General features: G+C 44.1%; 1 protein-coding gene and 1 long non-coding RNA gene across 2 annotated transcripts in view; both read left to right on the forward strand.

The window, feature by feature from the left end:
• Positions 1-1947: 1947 nt before the first annotated feature.
• On the forward strand, positions 1948-8793 carry LOC113460116 (uncharacterized). The gene is made up of 3 exons (XR_012583506.1): positions 1948-2087; positions 4443-4522; positions 5430-8793. It is a non-coding gene; the product is annotated as an uncharacterized LOC113460116 (long non-coding RNA).
• A 745-nt stretch (positions 8794-9538) lies between these two features.
• Positions 9539-12622, forward strand: part of RABEP1 (rabaptin, RAB GTPase binding effector protein 1) — a 45449-nt gene continuing 42365 nt past the window's right edge. Inside the window, exon 1 of the mRNA XM_074556993.1 lies at positions 9539-9748. Coding sequence (XP_074413094.1) covers positions 9715-9748 — 34 coding nt within the window. The 5' untranslated portion in view covers positions 9539-9714. The remainder of the gene's footprint in view (positions 9749-12622) is intronic.

The raw sequence follows: 12622 nt of genomic DNA on the forward strand, positions 1-12622 counted from the left end.
GACAGGTGGTTCATGTGCACCAGCCCTTGACTCAGCTCTGCAGTCACAGCTGGTGATGTGAGAGCTGCCCCTCCTCACTGTGCCCAGCAGTGGGGTGGTTTTGGGAAGGCTGGGGCTGTGGAATGATGATTTTGGGAAGACTGGAACTGTGGAATGTTGTGTGACTGCACCATGGGCACCTCCATCTGTCGAGTGGCATCAGTCCTGTGACACACCACAGCTCCTGTTTGCACATTCCTCAGCTCTGCAGGAGTTTTCCCTGCACATAAGGCTGGGCTGGCAGTGGCATTTGGAAGTGCTGAGCTGTGGGGTAGCACTCACTTTCTCTGGCAGGCAGGTGTTGCATGGATATATCCCCACCAGGGCCCTGTGGTGGGCAGGCACGTTTTACACAGACCAGAGCTCTCAAACAGGGTCCCACTCTGCAGACACATCAGACAATATCTTCCCCAAACCTCTGGATAACCTTTCTTTCTTCTTTCTCCATCGCCTTGTGGACAGATAAAAAACCTTTCAGGGAGATCTTAAGTCGGTGTTGCCATTTCAGCCCCAGAGATGTCAAAGTGATTTTTACACTCTTTCTGCTCAGCTAATTGCCAAGCCCTAACAAAGGCAAGTTAATGGGTAGCACCAGGCAATAAACCATCATCTATTGGCTCCAGCAACAAGGAAGGAAGAGAGGGAATGCAAAGCTGGAACAAAGCACAGACCCAGAGCAGGTCCAAATACTTGCAGAAACTGATTTATCCAAATATTTGATACCAGATGTTCTATTCAGACTATTTTAACAGAGCTCCACAGAACATTAAATGCTTCTCATGTTTTCAGTATCCAGCCCACTCCATCTGGGCACTTCTGCCACAGGGCACAAACAAAACACTGCTTAATATTAATCAAAGAAGTGATTTTTGCTCTCTTTGCAAGTTCAATATAGAAAGAGTAAGAGCAAACATATGCTAAGCTGTTCCTGGGAACACTGAACACAACAGAGGAGCTGTCTTGGATTACAGCATTTCCAAATTATGCTCAAAGTCTTGTTTTGGGGAGGGTATATTACAACAAACATTGTGCTAAACTGGAGCACTCTTCATCTCTGATTAATACACATCTGGTTCATAATACACCAAATTAATATTTCCTTGTATACCTAGAGTTTCCACAGATTACTGCATAGCTCCTAGTCCACAGAAAAGTTGCATCCTTTTTCTTGGACATTTATTTGGGTATCACTTCTTTACAGATAACAATTATTTTTGTCTGTGCCCATTTTTAGCCCCATGGACTCCTTGTTCTCCTATTAGTTCCTTCTCTTTAGCCCATCAACAGCCTGTAGCCATATGTACTAAAAATTACCACTTACTGCAAAACCTTTCTCCAAATTATTTTAATTCTTGAAATCCAGTACTACCTACATTTGTCAAACAGTACCAGCCTGTTGAGACTGTGCAGTGGCAGCTGAGGTCACTTCTCCTTTATTTTCTCAGCTGTCAGTGCACCCTTCTAGTCTCTTTCTGCTGATCCAACTCTGCAAAGGGAAAGGATAACAGGATAAGTATCTGGCCCAGTTTTCTCTCCTCTCCATCATGGATTTAATTCACCTACTTTTCTTAACTGGCCTCATCTATTGTCACTTCCATTTCCTCCTTCCTTGTATCTCAGTTAGTAACTCCAACTCAGAATACAGCTCTTCGTTTAAAGATGTGACCTTCTCAGTTGTCTCCTGCCTTCCTGAGAGGATGAAAGCCCTGCCAGCCTTCCCTTACAAGTTCCTTCTCTAACTGGCTGGAATCTCTTTCCATGAACTCCTCGTGCATCCCAGCAGGTGCAGCTGGACCACGGGATGTGCAGAGCTGCCTCTGTCCCAGCGCCACCGAGTTCTTGTGTGTTTACTCAGCTCAAGCACTGGATGGTGCTCGTGGCACTTCCATGCTGCAAAAGCGCTTTCCAAACCCTCCCACTTCTCCCGAGAGCTGTAAAAATCCCCCGGGGTCACATACAGTTGCAGGTCTAAGCCTCTAAATCCCAAGAAGAGCATGTTTTGACTACACAGACTGTGGCTGAGGTTGCAGTGGAAGAGGCTCAGCTAGGTAAGGACAAATGCCAGATGAAATGTCACTGCCTATCACACACAAATCCACCGAGTAGTGGCTTGCACATTCGGCCTCAAATATTTTATTTGCTAATTGGTTCCTTATCAGTGTTCCCCATAGCAACAAGGAGATGTAAGTGGCATCAAGTGGGCTGAGTGACATTATGTCTGCATGTAAATGTGACTGGGATTGTGCATGGAGGGGATGATCTGAGGGAGGTTAACAACATAATGTGAAAGCTCCTGTGGTCTCAGAGGAGAAAGGAGCTTCTTAATGCTGCCTGTGTGAGGTAGGGAAGCTTTCTCAGCAGCAAGCCTTTTTGAGAGAATCAGACAGATTCTACAGAAAATGAGTTTGTTTGATCTTTTTGCCTACTAAGAAGTATTGATTTTACACCAGATGTTTGGCTTCAGTTATTTTTTATAAGAAGGTCAGAAGATTTTTGGTATTCTTAAAGGTGTCATGAATAAGCAAAGGAAATAAAATTTATAGAAAAAAAAAAAGATAAAGGGAGACAGGAGATAAATGTTCAAGTTTTTTTCCTTTCTTTTGCTGATTTTTGTGCATCCCCAGGCAAATCAGGCTGTCTCTTTGAAGTTCCTCAGCCTTGTATATTGGTGATAATTCCTTCTCTTCCAGCTCTTCTAAAAGGCTCTTTCTTCAATGGAAGGTGCCATAAAAGTACAAAATATTTTGTGTGTCTGCATCTAAGGAACATAGATCTACAAAAGGCACTTTAGCAAAATAAAGCAAATAGAGAGAATGCTGTAACATTTAGGAGAAGTCAAGGAAAAAGGGAATAAAAGGACTCATAAGGATGGGGTGGCATTGATAAGAAACATCTGGGCTAGCTGGATGTATCCACTGACCTAAGAGGTGGGATTCAAACCTGTATTGATAAATATTTGGATTGGACCACCTCTGGCTATACAGACATCAGCACAGCCCAGAAAAGGCTCAGGAATCACTGAAGAATCCCACCTGGAGGAAGGCCTTGAATTACTTTCCAACAATCCTACCTGGATTAAGCATTTCAGAGGGAGGTTTGTTCATCTGAAGGACTTGCACAGATTCAATGATGCCCTGAAAGCCTGTGGCAATTCTTCAGCTGCCTAGTCCACTCTTCACACAAAATGCTCCATCTTCTTGGGTAATCTCCTTTTAAATATCTCCAAAGACAGTCCTGAAAGGGACACACTGAGGGTTAACAACACTTGGATGAATAAAACACTCCAAACTGAGCACTGCTGTTGAAGCCTTAACATAGAAATCTTTTGGCTACACCATTTAATACGACACACACGGGACAATGAATTTTACAGTACTTGCAACACTCCCTCCTTCTCTTGCAAACCATTAGAATTTATGGGATAACTGAGCTGCTTGTGTCTTAGAGGAAGAAAATGGGATAAATGGCCCAGTGCTGCAGATCTGCCACGACTCATCCCATCGAGTTAACAAACCAGCCACCTCAAGATTTGGAAATTGAGTGCAGGAGATGCTACTGCTCAGAGAACTGCTACTACAGGCAATACTTGAGTGTAAAACAGCCTCAAGAACCAGTAAACCTGTTGTTATTTTAGTTGTTATTTTGTTGTTTATTTCCTTTTTTAAAAGGAAAGTGTAATCTCATGCACAGAGTGAAAAACAAGAGAGTTTTCTCTGGGATGCCACTGCCCTCACTGTCTCCAGGTGCAGGACCAGGTTGGGTGTGCTCATGAAGGTCTGAGAAATGTGTGGTGACTTCTTGGAACCCTGGCCACTGAGAATTTCAGACTTTCTGTGCTGACAGGCACTGACCCTCAAGAGAACACTGTGTTTGACCTGAGGCCAAAATTGAATGATAAAACTGGGATTATAGGTGTGTAGTTCAAATAGAAGTGTGCAATATCACATGGTAGAAAACTTAAAGTTTAAGGTTTTAAAATATAGTAGTATATATAAATAAGATAGACATTTTAAAACAGAAGCTAGCCCTTCTTCTTCACCTTCTTCTTCATAAGTTTAAATAGTATTATATCATTAGATTTTAAAATCCACATTAAAAACCACAAGTAATTAGCTATTAAGTTAAAAATAAAAACAATTTAAGTATCGTTTCTTAATTAAACTGTTTATCCTTAAAAAACATTGTAAAAAAGAAATAAGACTCCATTTTTAGTTTATTAAAATAGAATACTATGAAACTCCCAATTTATAAAACTATAATATAAATAAAATAATCAACATCTAAATCCAAAAAAAAATACCATCTCACACATTTAATCCCAACTCTAACAAAAAAAAATAGAACTCCACAGTGACTGACATGGTGCCTTTCTCCTCTCTTGTGGCATCCTACTGCAATAACAGAGCTGCCAGGAGGGAGCCTTTGTCCAAGTGTGCCCACAGCAGAGATGCAAGCAGAGATGCTGGTGTTGCAGTGTGTGCAGGTAACTCTGTAATGCAGATTTGGTGAGTCTGAATGGGCTATGGCATATTTTTAGATCCTCCCAGGAAGGAGTGTGTAAGCACAAAGCAGAGCTGTGCCTCCCTGCAATTGCAATTCTCTTGTACTGCTGAGCAAGGATACTCAAAAGGCTGTGCTCATAATGTGCCCTTTGTTACTCACACAGACTGAATTTCTGATTTCTTGGTTAATTTGCAGTAAGAAAAATTGTTTAGTTTCATGGTATATCGCAACATTCAATGAGCTTGTCCCTTGGGAACACCAAGAGCTTTCAGATCTTAATATAGACATCTTTCAAATGAGATCATTAACGAGTATATATCTGGATTGAGAGCCAATGCAAGCACTTGGATTTTTTGCCTGCCAAATTTTCATTTTTGGCTCCATTTTCTTCCCATATATTCAAAGAACTGCACCACATGGAATCCTTTAAACAATAGATGGGATAACATAATTTTTCAATTGCTCTTGCAAAGGTTTTTAACCACATAAACTATTCCTGGGTTCGCTAAGAAGTTACCATTGCAAATAATGTAATTGTTCCAGACTAAATTCCTTGCATTCCAGAAGAACTTTTGAAGCAAAGAGCATGACTGATTTGGGATTTTTAACCAGCCTCTTTATGGTAATACTTAGATGAATGTAAATTTTCTCCAAAAGCTTTGCTTTAAAAATAAAGGACCAAAGCCCAGAAACACTCCTAGCTGCAGAACCAATACTTAATGCTAATGACCCGTTGATCTCAATAGAGAGAAAATAAACATTTAAAAATTAGGAAACTGCACACTTTATTTTAAACAATAAAAAAAGGTGAGAAGAACAGTAGACAAAATCTGGTGAAACTAATGCAAGCTGTAAATTCTGGTTTTTCTCTCCTCTTTTGCAAGCAGGACAAGGCTGTTACTTGCCTTTGGAATGAAGTCAAGGCTCACTGTCCTGCTCCACCAAATTTCTCCTTAAAGATGTGACTTCTGCTTCCTGGGCTTCACCTGGAATTTAAAACACACATTTTTTTTCTGGGAACATGTTTACTCTTATCACTTGAAACATTCTTGTTGCATTCCTCCAAAGGTGATGTCATTGCATGGTTTGGCCAGTGGAGAGTGTTACCCAACTCTCCTCCAGGTAGAGTGGGTGGGGGATATGAAATCTTCTCCTTGGTGAGGCAGAGGGCCCCAGTTCTGCAATTCTCATCCCCTGTGGGTGCACTGGAGTTCAGCCTTAACAGCACACAAAGCCCCTTCCCAAATCCACCTCGTTACTGAGCTTTCTTGGATTAATTGAATCAAGCAGTGGGTGGTTTAGGAGGTGAACTGCTCTGGGAGCAGGGCCTGTGATTCACTGCAGACCCCCACCACACAGGGCACTATGGAATCCAGCTTCTCTGTGGCCAGTAAAGCAGCAGACATGGGGAACAGCACTTCAGAGGGTCTTTTGGATCTCCATTCTGATTCTGTGCTACAGGCCAGCTTCCCACACACCAGCCTGTTTCCACTGGATTCACACCAGATGCAGACTTGGCCTTGCAACTCCAGAAATTCAGTTATCTTTTTAAAGACTCTGGGCTTTGTAGAATTGGCTTAGCTGTTGTATGAAACAATAGTATCTTGTATCAGTCAAAACAAAATGAATTAGCTCTGTATTTATTAGCCAAACTTCCTGTGAATACAAAGCTTCTGGGATCATGCTCTTCCCCAGTGTGATCCCAGCCCTGCCCCTTTACCCATCCCCAAGGAGAGGCTGGCTGGAGCTGCAGGGACTCCCCCAGAGCTGTGCCCTTTGTACAAGTACAATGTATGTAACTGGGTCTTGTCCTGACATGGAGCACAGCTAGGGTAACTCAACCAGCCTCAGGAGCTGGGACTAGTGTCACAGATAAGGACAGTGATAATTACCTTCTCCAAAGCCTCGTGAAAATAGATGCCTCAGTTGAGGTTAAAGTGCCCCAAGTAAAGGAAAAAGAATAAAGGCAAAGACACAGAAAGAGAAAAATCTTTCCACATGATCAAAAAATAAGCAGGGAAAGTTTCATTTGGAACTTGAGTACCCATAAGCACAGAAGTCAATCAACCATAAGACCTACTAGAAAAACAGATGTAATCAGATTTAATAAGATTCAATCTTTATCCACTTATTTGTTTTATTTTCCTCAAGGAAAATGAAGACATTTCTTGTCTCCTGGATATGTTATGTGAATTACTTCACTGTTCTCTTTGCAACCAAACAACCCCAGCCCCCCTCAGCTTCCTCCTGCTCTCCAGCAACCACTGTGTGTTCACACTCACTGCTTACCCCTGGATGTTACTGTTCAAACAAAACCTGCAAACTTCTTTTTTTTTCAGTGAGCCTGCAGGATTACATTTCAGGCAGAGTGCAAAGTGACAGCTACTCCTCCACCTGTACTGACACAGCACACACTCTCCAGGAAGATGCATCTTCCATTAGTATGTGTCTGCTGCATGTGGTGCTGATGCTCAAAATGCCCATGTTAGGCTTTTAGGCCAAATAAATTTGATAAAAAATCATGGGATTTTAGGAGCATTATTTCTGGAGAAGCTAATTCCAGAAACAGTCTCTGCTCACCTGCGTCACTGATGCCTTAGCACTGCACTTATCTAACATTCACACCACCAGGACTGGAATTCAGGACTTCTGGTCTCTGCTGGTTCTCTGCTGCAAGACCTTTTCCTCTGACTGAAAACTGCTGCTAAACCTCCTTTAGTTCTTTTAAGATTTAGCTGAGTCATGCTGGGAAATCCTTTGAGATCAAGGCTATAAGAACTACAAGTGAGTAGAATTAAATGGGACATTTTGGGAGGCACAGAGGAAGTTACTCAATTGTTTCAGGTTAGAATACATTCTATTAGATACTACATAAACCTTCACCTCTGTCAAGCCCAATTACTATCCAGAAAAGAAAGATTAAGTAAGAACCACACCTATAAAGCTAGTACAGCTCTAAATTGAAGAACAAGAAAGGAAAATAAAAGTACAAACCCCTTGAGAGTTCTTACATATTTCAAACTACATATAAAACCCATTCAGAATGTAAGCTCAGGAGTTCAGACAGAGACTTGGAAATGTTGCAATTCCAATAGTCAATATCCTGTCATCCAGTCTATGGAAGTGATGAAAGTGAAGTTATACTAATCCCTTAATAAACACTTGTAGGTACAGCAGATATCAAGCTTGTTATTATCTTACTTGCTTTTTGCAGCAGGAGTGGTGCTGCACTGAGTTTGATCCCTGAACGACCAGAATGTGTCAGAGTTTTGCCTCAACATGAACAAGATGAAATTATTTGCTAATGTGGGTGCTCTGAGGTGTCCATATGAACACAAACCAGGCTGGTTTCAAGAGCTCAGTTCCTACACTCAAGACTAGATTTTCAGGGAGGTTCATGCACTGAATGCTTGTAACATCCAGCTACTTATAAAAAAGCCTAAGAAAGAGCTAAGAAATTTGTAAATGTACCTCAAGTGATAGAAACTTCATCCTTTGATCACTTGCCACTAAGTCAGCAGTTCTGTGAGCAGCTGACATTTCTGGGTTCTCCACATTTCTATGAAGAAAGCCCTAGATGTCTCAATCTGGGAACAATGAAAAGTTAAGTCTTTAGTTTAAGCCTGCTTTATACAATAGCAAAGACTGAGAAAATTTACCTCAACTGATCAAAAAGGGCAAAATGGAATAATTTTCAAAGACTGCCTATTTCAGGTTTGCATTTTGTTTAAATGAGCAAAAATTTAAAGGGAAATGCAGAATCTCATGCCTTGCCATACCATGTATTATGGCAGCAAGGCTTGAAAGACAGTGGCAACAAGTGAGATTCAGCTTAAAAGTGACTTATTTTAGGGTATGCAAGCCATAAGAAAAGTGAGTTATAACAGATCATGCCCTTGAAAGGAACTGTTGGTGTAATTTCTATTCCAACTCTGCATTCTACATGTGATTTTACATGTGCTCAAATGATGTACATCTACAATTTTATTGCTGCAACCTGGAGTTTGGACATGTTCTCCTAGTTAGATGGAAGGACTAAAACCCACCAAAGGACTAAACTTCCATCAACAAAGCCCAACCATGGGTGCTGAGAAAGGGACCCCTTGGCAGGACAGGCTCCTTCCACTGCCCAGCCAGGTCACAGCTGCATTACTGGTGTGACAACAAATGTGACAACTAAAAATAGGCCAGGGACTAATACACTGATTTCCATGCCAAGTGTGTAATTTACTAATAAAACTTCCTGATTGTTTGCAGACAAATCATGACATTTGAGGTTCATTTGTCCACGAGGATTTATGAATCTTGGGTGCTTCCATCCCCTTCAGGGTGAGTCATCACCTCAGAGATGTGGCACTCAGTGCCAGGCTGGGGTGACAGGCTGGGGATCAGTCTCAGGTTGGACTCGATGACCTCAAAGGTCTTTTCCAACCTCAGTGATTCTGTGATTAAAGGGCAGGATTTGTTGGTGTTGTTTCCTCAATAATAAACATTAGTTATGCTTCCGGGCTGTAGGCCCGGCGATTTCTCCCTTGCCCGGGGCTGAGGGGCCAGGCCGGGCAGGGACCCAGGAGAAGCCACTGCCACCCTCACCCTGACCCCAGTCCCTGCTCCAAGCTCTTTTCCCCGGTCCCCATTATCTGTCTCTGTCCCTTTACTCCATTCCTGGTCCCTGGTCCTGGTATTTTGCCTCTGTTCCCCATTCCGGTGCCTGCTCCTTGTCCCTGTGTCCCGTCTCTGGTTCCCGGTCTTCGTCTCAGTCCCTGTCCCTGGTTCGGGTTCCTTCTCCCTATCTCTACCCCCAGTCCCTGTCTCCGTTCCCAGTACTGGTCTCCATTTTCAGTCCCATTCCCAGTCCCGGTCCTCGGTCCTGATCCCGATCCCGGTCCCGGTCCCATCCCTATCCCCCGGTCCCCGTCCCTCGGTTCCCGTCCCTCGGTCCCTCCCCGCTCGGCGGCCACAGCCGGTCCCGTGTCTCCCCGTGGGCGCCTGCGCGGGGCTCCTCCTCCTGCTGCTTCTCCTCCTCCTGCCCGTCCTCCCCTCCCGCCGCCGCCGGCCGCTGTCAGGATGAGGCGGAGGAGGCGGCGGCCCGGCCCGGCCGCTCCCGTCTCTCTGCCCGTGGCGTAGCGGTCTCCGCCCGGAGGAGGCCGCGGCGGTGCCGCCCGCCGAGCCATGGCCCAGCCGGGCCCCAGCGCCCAGACCGAAGGTACCGCGGGGGCGGCGGCGCGGCCTGCGCAGCACCGGGCTCGCCTGGGAGTCGCGCCGGCCGCGGGGCGAGGGCGGCGGCCTGGGCGCGATCGGCCGGGCAGGGTCCGGGGGCCCGCACGGAGCCGGGACCCACCGGGAGGGAGCGGGGAGCGGCCCGCGGAGCTCGGCTGGGAAGGCCTCGGGAGGGGGCGGGAGGCAGCGCAAGTGGATTTTTAGGCTGGAAATGTGGAGCAAGGGCGGCTCCCGGCGCGGGGATAACGCTGGGAGGACGCGCTGCTGCTGGGGAAGGGGAGCCCAGCCGGGATGGGACGAGGCCTCCACACCCTGGCAGGGGAAGGGTGGCGGTGTATCCAGATAGACATTGATCCTCCGGGTGGGACGCCGTCATTGCTTTGGCCACGGCGGGGGTGAGACAGAGTAGAAATTCTGGGGATGTTTGGCTGTGTTCGAAAAGGCACTCGGAAGGTGCAGGTCGGGATGTGCGGTGTGTTTCTTTCCTGGAAAAGACAAAGAAAATAACAGATCTTCTCTCAAGGTGGTATGTACCTGTGCAGAAGGAAGCTGAGCTTTCCCTGAAGGTTCCTGCTGTGGAAAGGTTATTTCTTTCTGGTTTGAGAGGAATTGTGAAGGTTTTTTACCTTGGAAGAGGTTGCAGATCTGCGTGCATATAAAAAAGTTGTAGGTAATGCTAAGCTTGGAGGGTGAGGTTGAGGGGACAGTGTTTACTGTATGGGATGTATGGAAGGGGTGAGAAAGCCAGGAATTTAAGTAGAGGCTGGTCATAATGTTGTTATAGAACTGGAGAGATGTGCAGAATCCTGCAGGATTGGTGCTCACCCAGCCATTGGACTAGGCCAGGGCTCTCCTCTTCTAGAGAACATTTGAGTTTCCTTGGGGAAGCACTCTGTTAGAAAAGGGCAATGATGTATTCTTAATTATGCATGTCTAGGGAATTGCGTGGGCCTTTTTTTTTTTTTTCCTTTTTGTGGAGTTACACCAGAAAGTGCTTATCCTTAGGGATTTCAGCCTGCCTTTTGAGAATTTTAGTGATGAAGGTGCTTAGATTGTGAGGTTTTCCCTGCATTAAGATCGGTCATTGCTGATCCTTTGAGGGCACTGAGGGCAAGGTGAGTTTCCCTGCTGTCATGTTTGTAAGGTCAGCATAGGTAGGGGTTGTTCTCCTGTACTTTGTGGTGAATAACCATTGTTTATTGTTCTTCTAAGGCCTGCAGAACAACTTCCAGCAGATTTTCTTCTTGGCTCTCGCAGACTGGCTCACTGCAGGTGTGCAGGGGAGCTGTTCAGTGTACAAAAGTTTGATGCCTCTTGACCAGAAAGGTAGTTGTAGGTTTGTACTGTATTAGAAGATCCATGTTGGATGTATTTGTGTTGTTGCTATTAAAAAGGTGCAGGTAAATTGAGTGGTTTGGTAGGTGAAGCCTGTCTTACAGGAGGTATGGATTGCTGTCCCTTTCCTGCTCCCTAGCTGTGGGGAGATGAGGATGCTGTAGAGAAAGGGAATGGCTGGAAAGTTGAGTGGGTTCTGAAAGTGTTTGCTGTGTCCTACACTAAAGAACTGGAGCTCCTAAAATGGCTCCTCTCCCCATCCTCCTCTGGCAGCCAAAAGACCAGTTTGGGTTTTTTATCCACTTTGTTGTTCTTGTTTGTGTTGGTTTTGTTTGTAAGTAATTTACCAAAAGTGTGCCTTGAAAGTGTTCTATTTTAACGTGGAAAAAAATGAAGAAATTCATTATTTCATGTCTTTAGTTGTGTGCACTGGATTTATTGCTTACAGGAGTAGCATAACCTCCAATTTAAGATTTCATATGACAAAATAGAACTGGATTAGTATGTTCCCCTGAGGAAAAATAATGGCTTTTTATAATTACTTGTATTGATTATAAATAACTTATGCATTCTTTACTCATGCAAGACGCGTCAGCTATGATTTGTTTTGTGGAAAGCAAGTATAAAACTACTACTTTTTCTGCTGTGGTAGAAATAGCATACAGAACAACATGAGAGGAATTAATGTAGAAATTGTCTTCTATTCTAAGGCCTGAACTGAAATGAAAATGGGCCCAAGAATAGGGGCAGGAATAGTGCAGAGAAATAGGAAAAGAATGGGTGTTGTGTCCTACCCTGGTTTGTACTTTGGATTAGTGGAGACATTAATAACCCTCTAATCCACTGTGTGGGGTAACAGAGTTTCTATATGATAAGAATCACAGGGAGGCTGAGGGCAGCCCTTGGCTGCTGCTGGAGCTTTGTGCTCTGTGCTGGGAGCTCATGGTCTTGGTGTGTGCTGCCTGCTGATCCTGGTCTAGGGGCTTCTTTTGGAGAGATTTTAATTTATGTGTGCTGTTTAGATTGCTTTACCACAGCTGTAATGTCTTATTTTTCAAAATATTTTTACTTTGAATATAATATTCAAAATTCAAACCTCCCAGGCTCCCTGGGTTTAGTTTGGATCTGGGTGCTTGCCATCTCTGAATGTAAGGTTGCCAAACAAAATGTGTTGGCATAGCTTTTCCCTATCAGAATTCTCAGGATTTAATTCTCCTTCTCATTTCTGGAAAACACTTCAATGAAGGAACTGCAGTAACATAAAACATTATTTCTTCAATACTAAATTAGAATGATAGGCCAATTATTAAACTCTTCTTACTGCTCTAAGCTGAAACCATTAGTGCAGTCAGACTGATAATTAGCATATCCATTGATATTGTTCAGTGATAAACTGTTAATGGCACAGTCTATCAAATATTTTAATAAGAACTTGCTGGCAGAAGGAATTGATCCAGTATTGGAGTAACTTGGGCCAGTGAAAAGTGTCAGTCAGTCAGTGGTGGGAGGCAGTGCCAGCTCTCAG

The sequence above is a fragment of the Zonotrichia albicollis genome, chromosome 22 (genome assembly GCF_047830755.1).
Source record: "Zonotrichia albicollis isolate bZonAlb1 chromosome 22, bZonAlb1.hap1, whole genome shotgun sequence".
NCBI classification, from domain to species: Eukaryota; Metazoa; Chordata; class Aves; order Passeriformes; family Passerellidae; genus Zonotrichia; species Zonotrichia albicollis.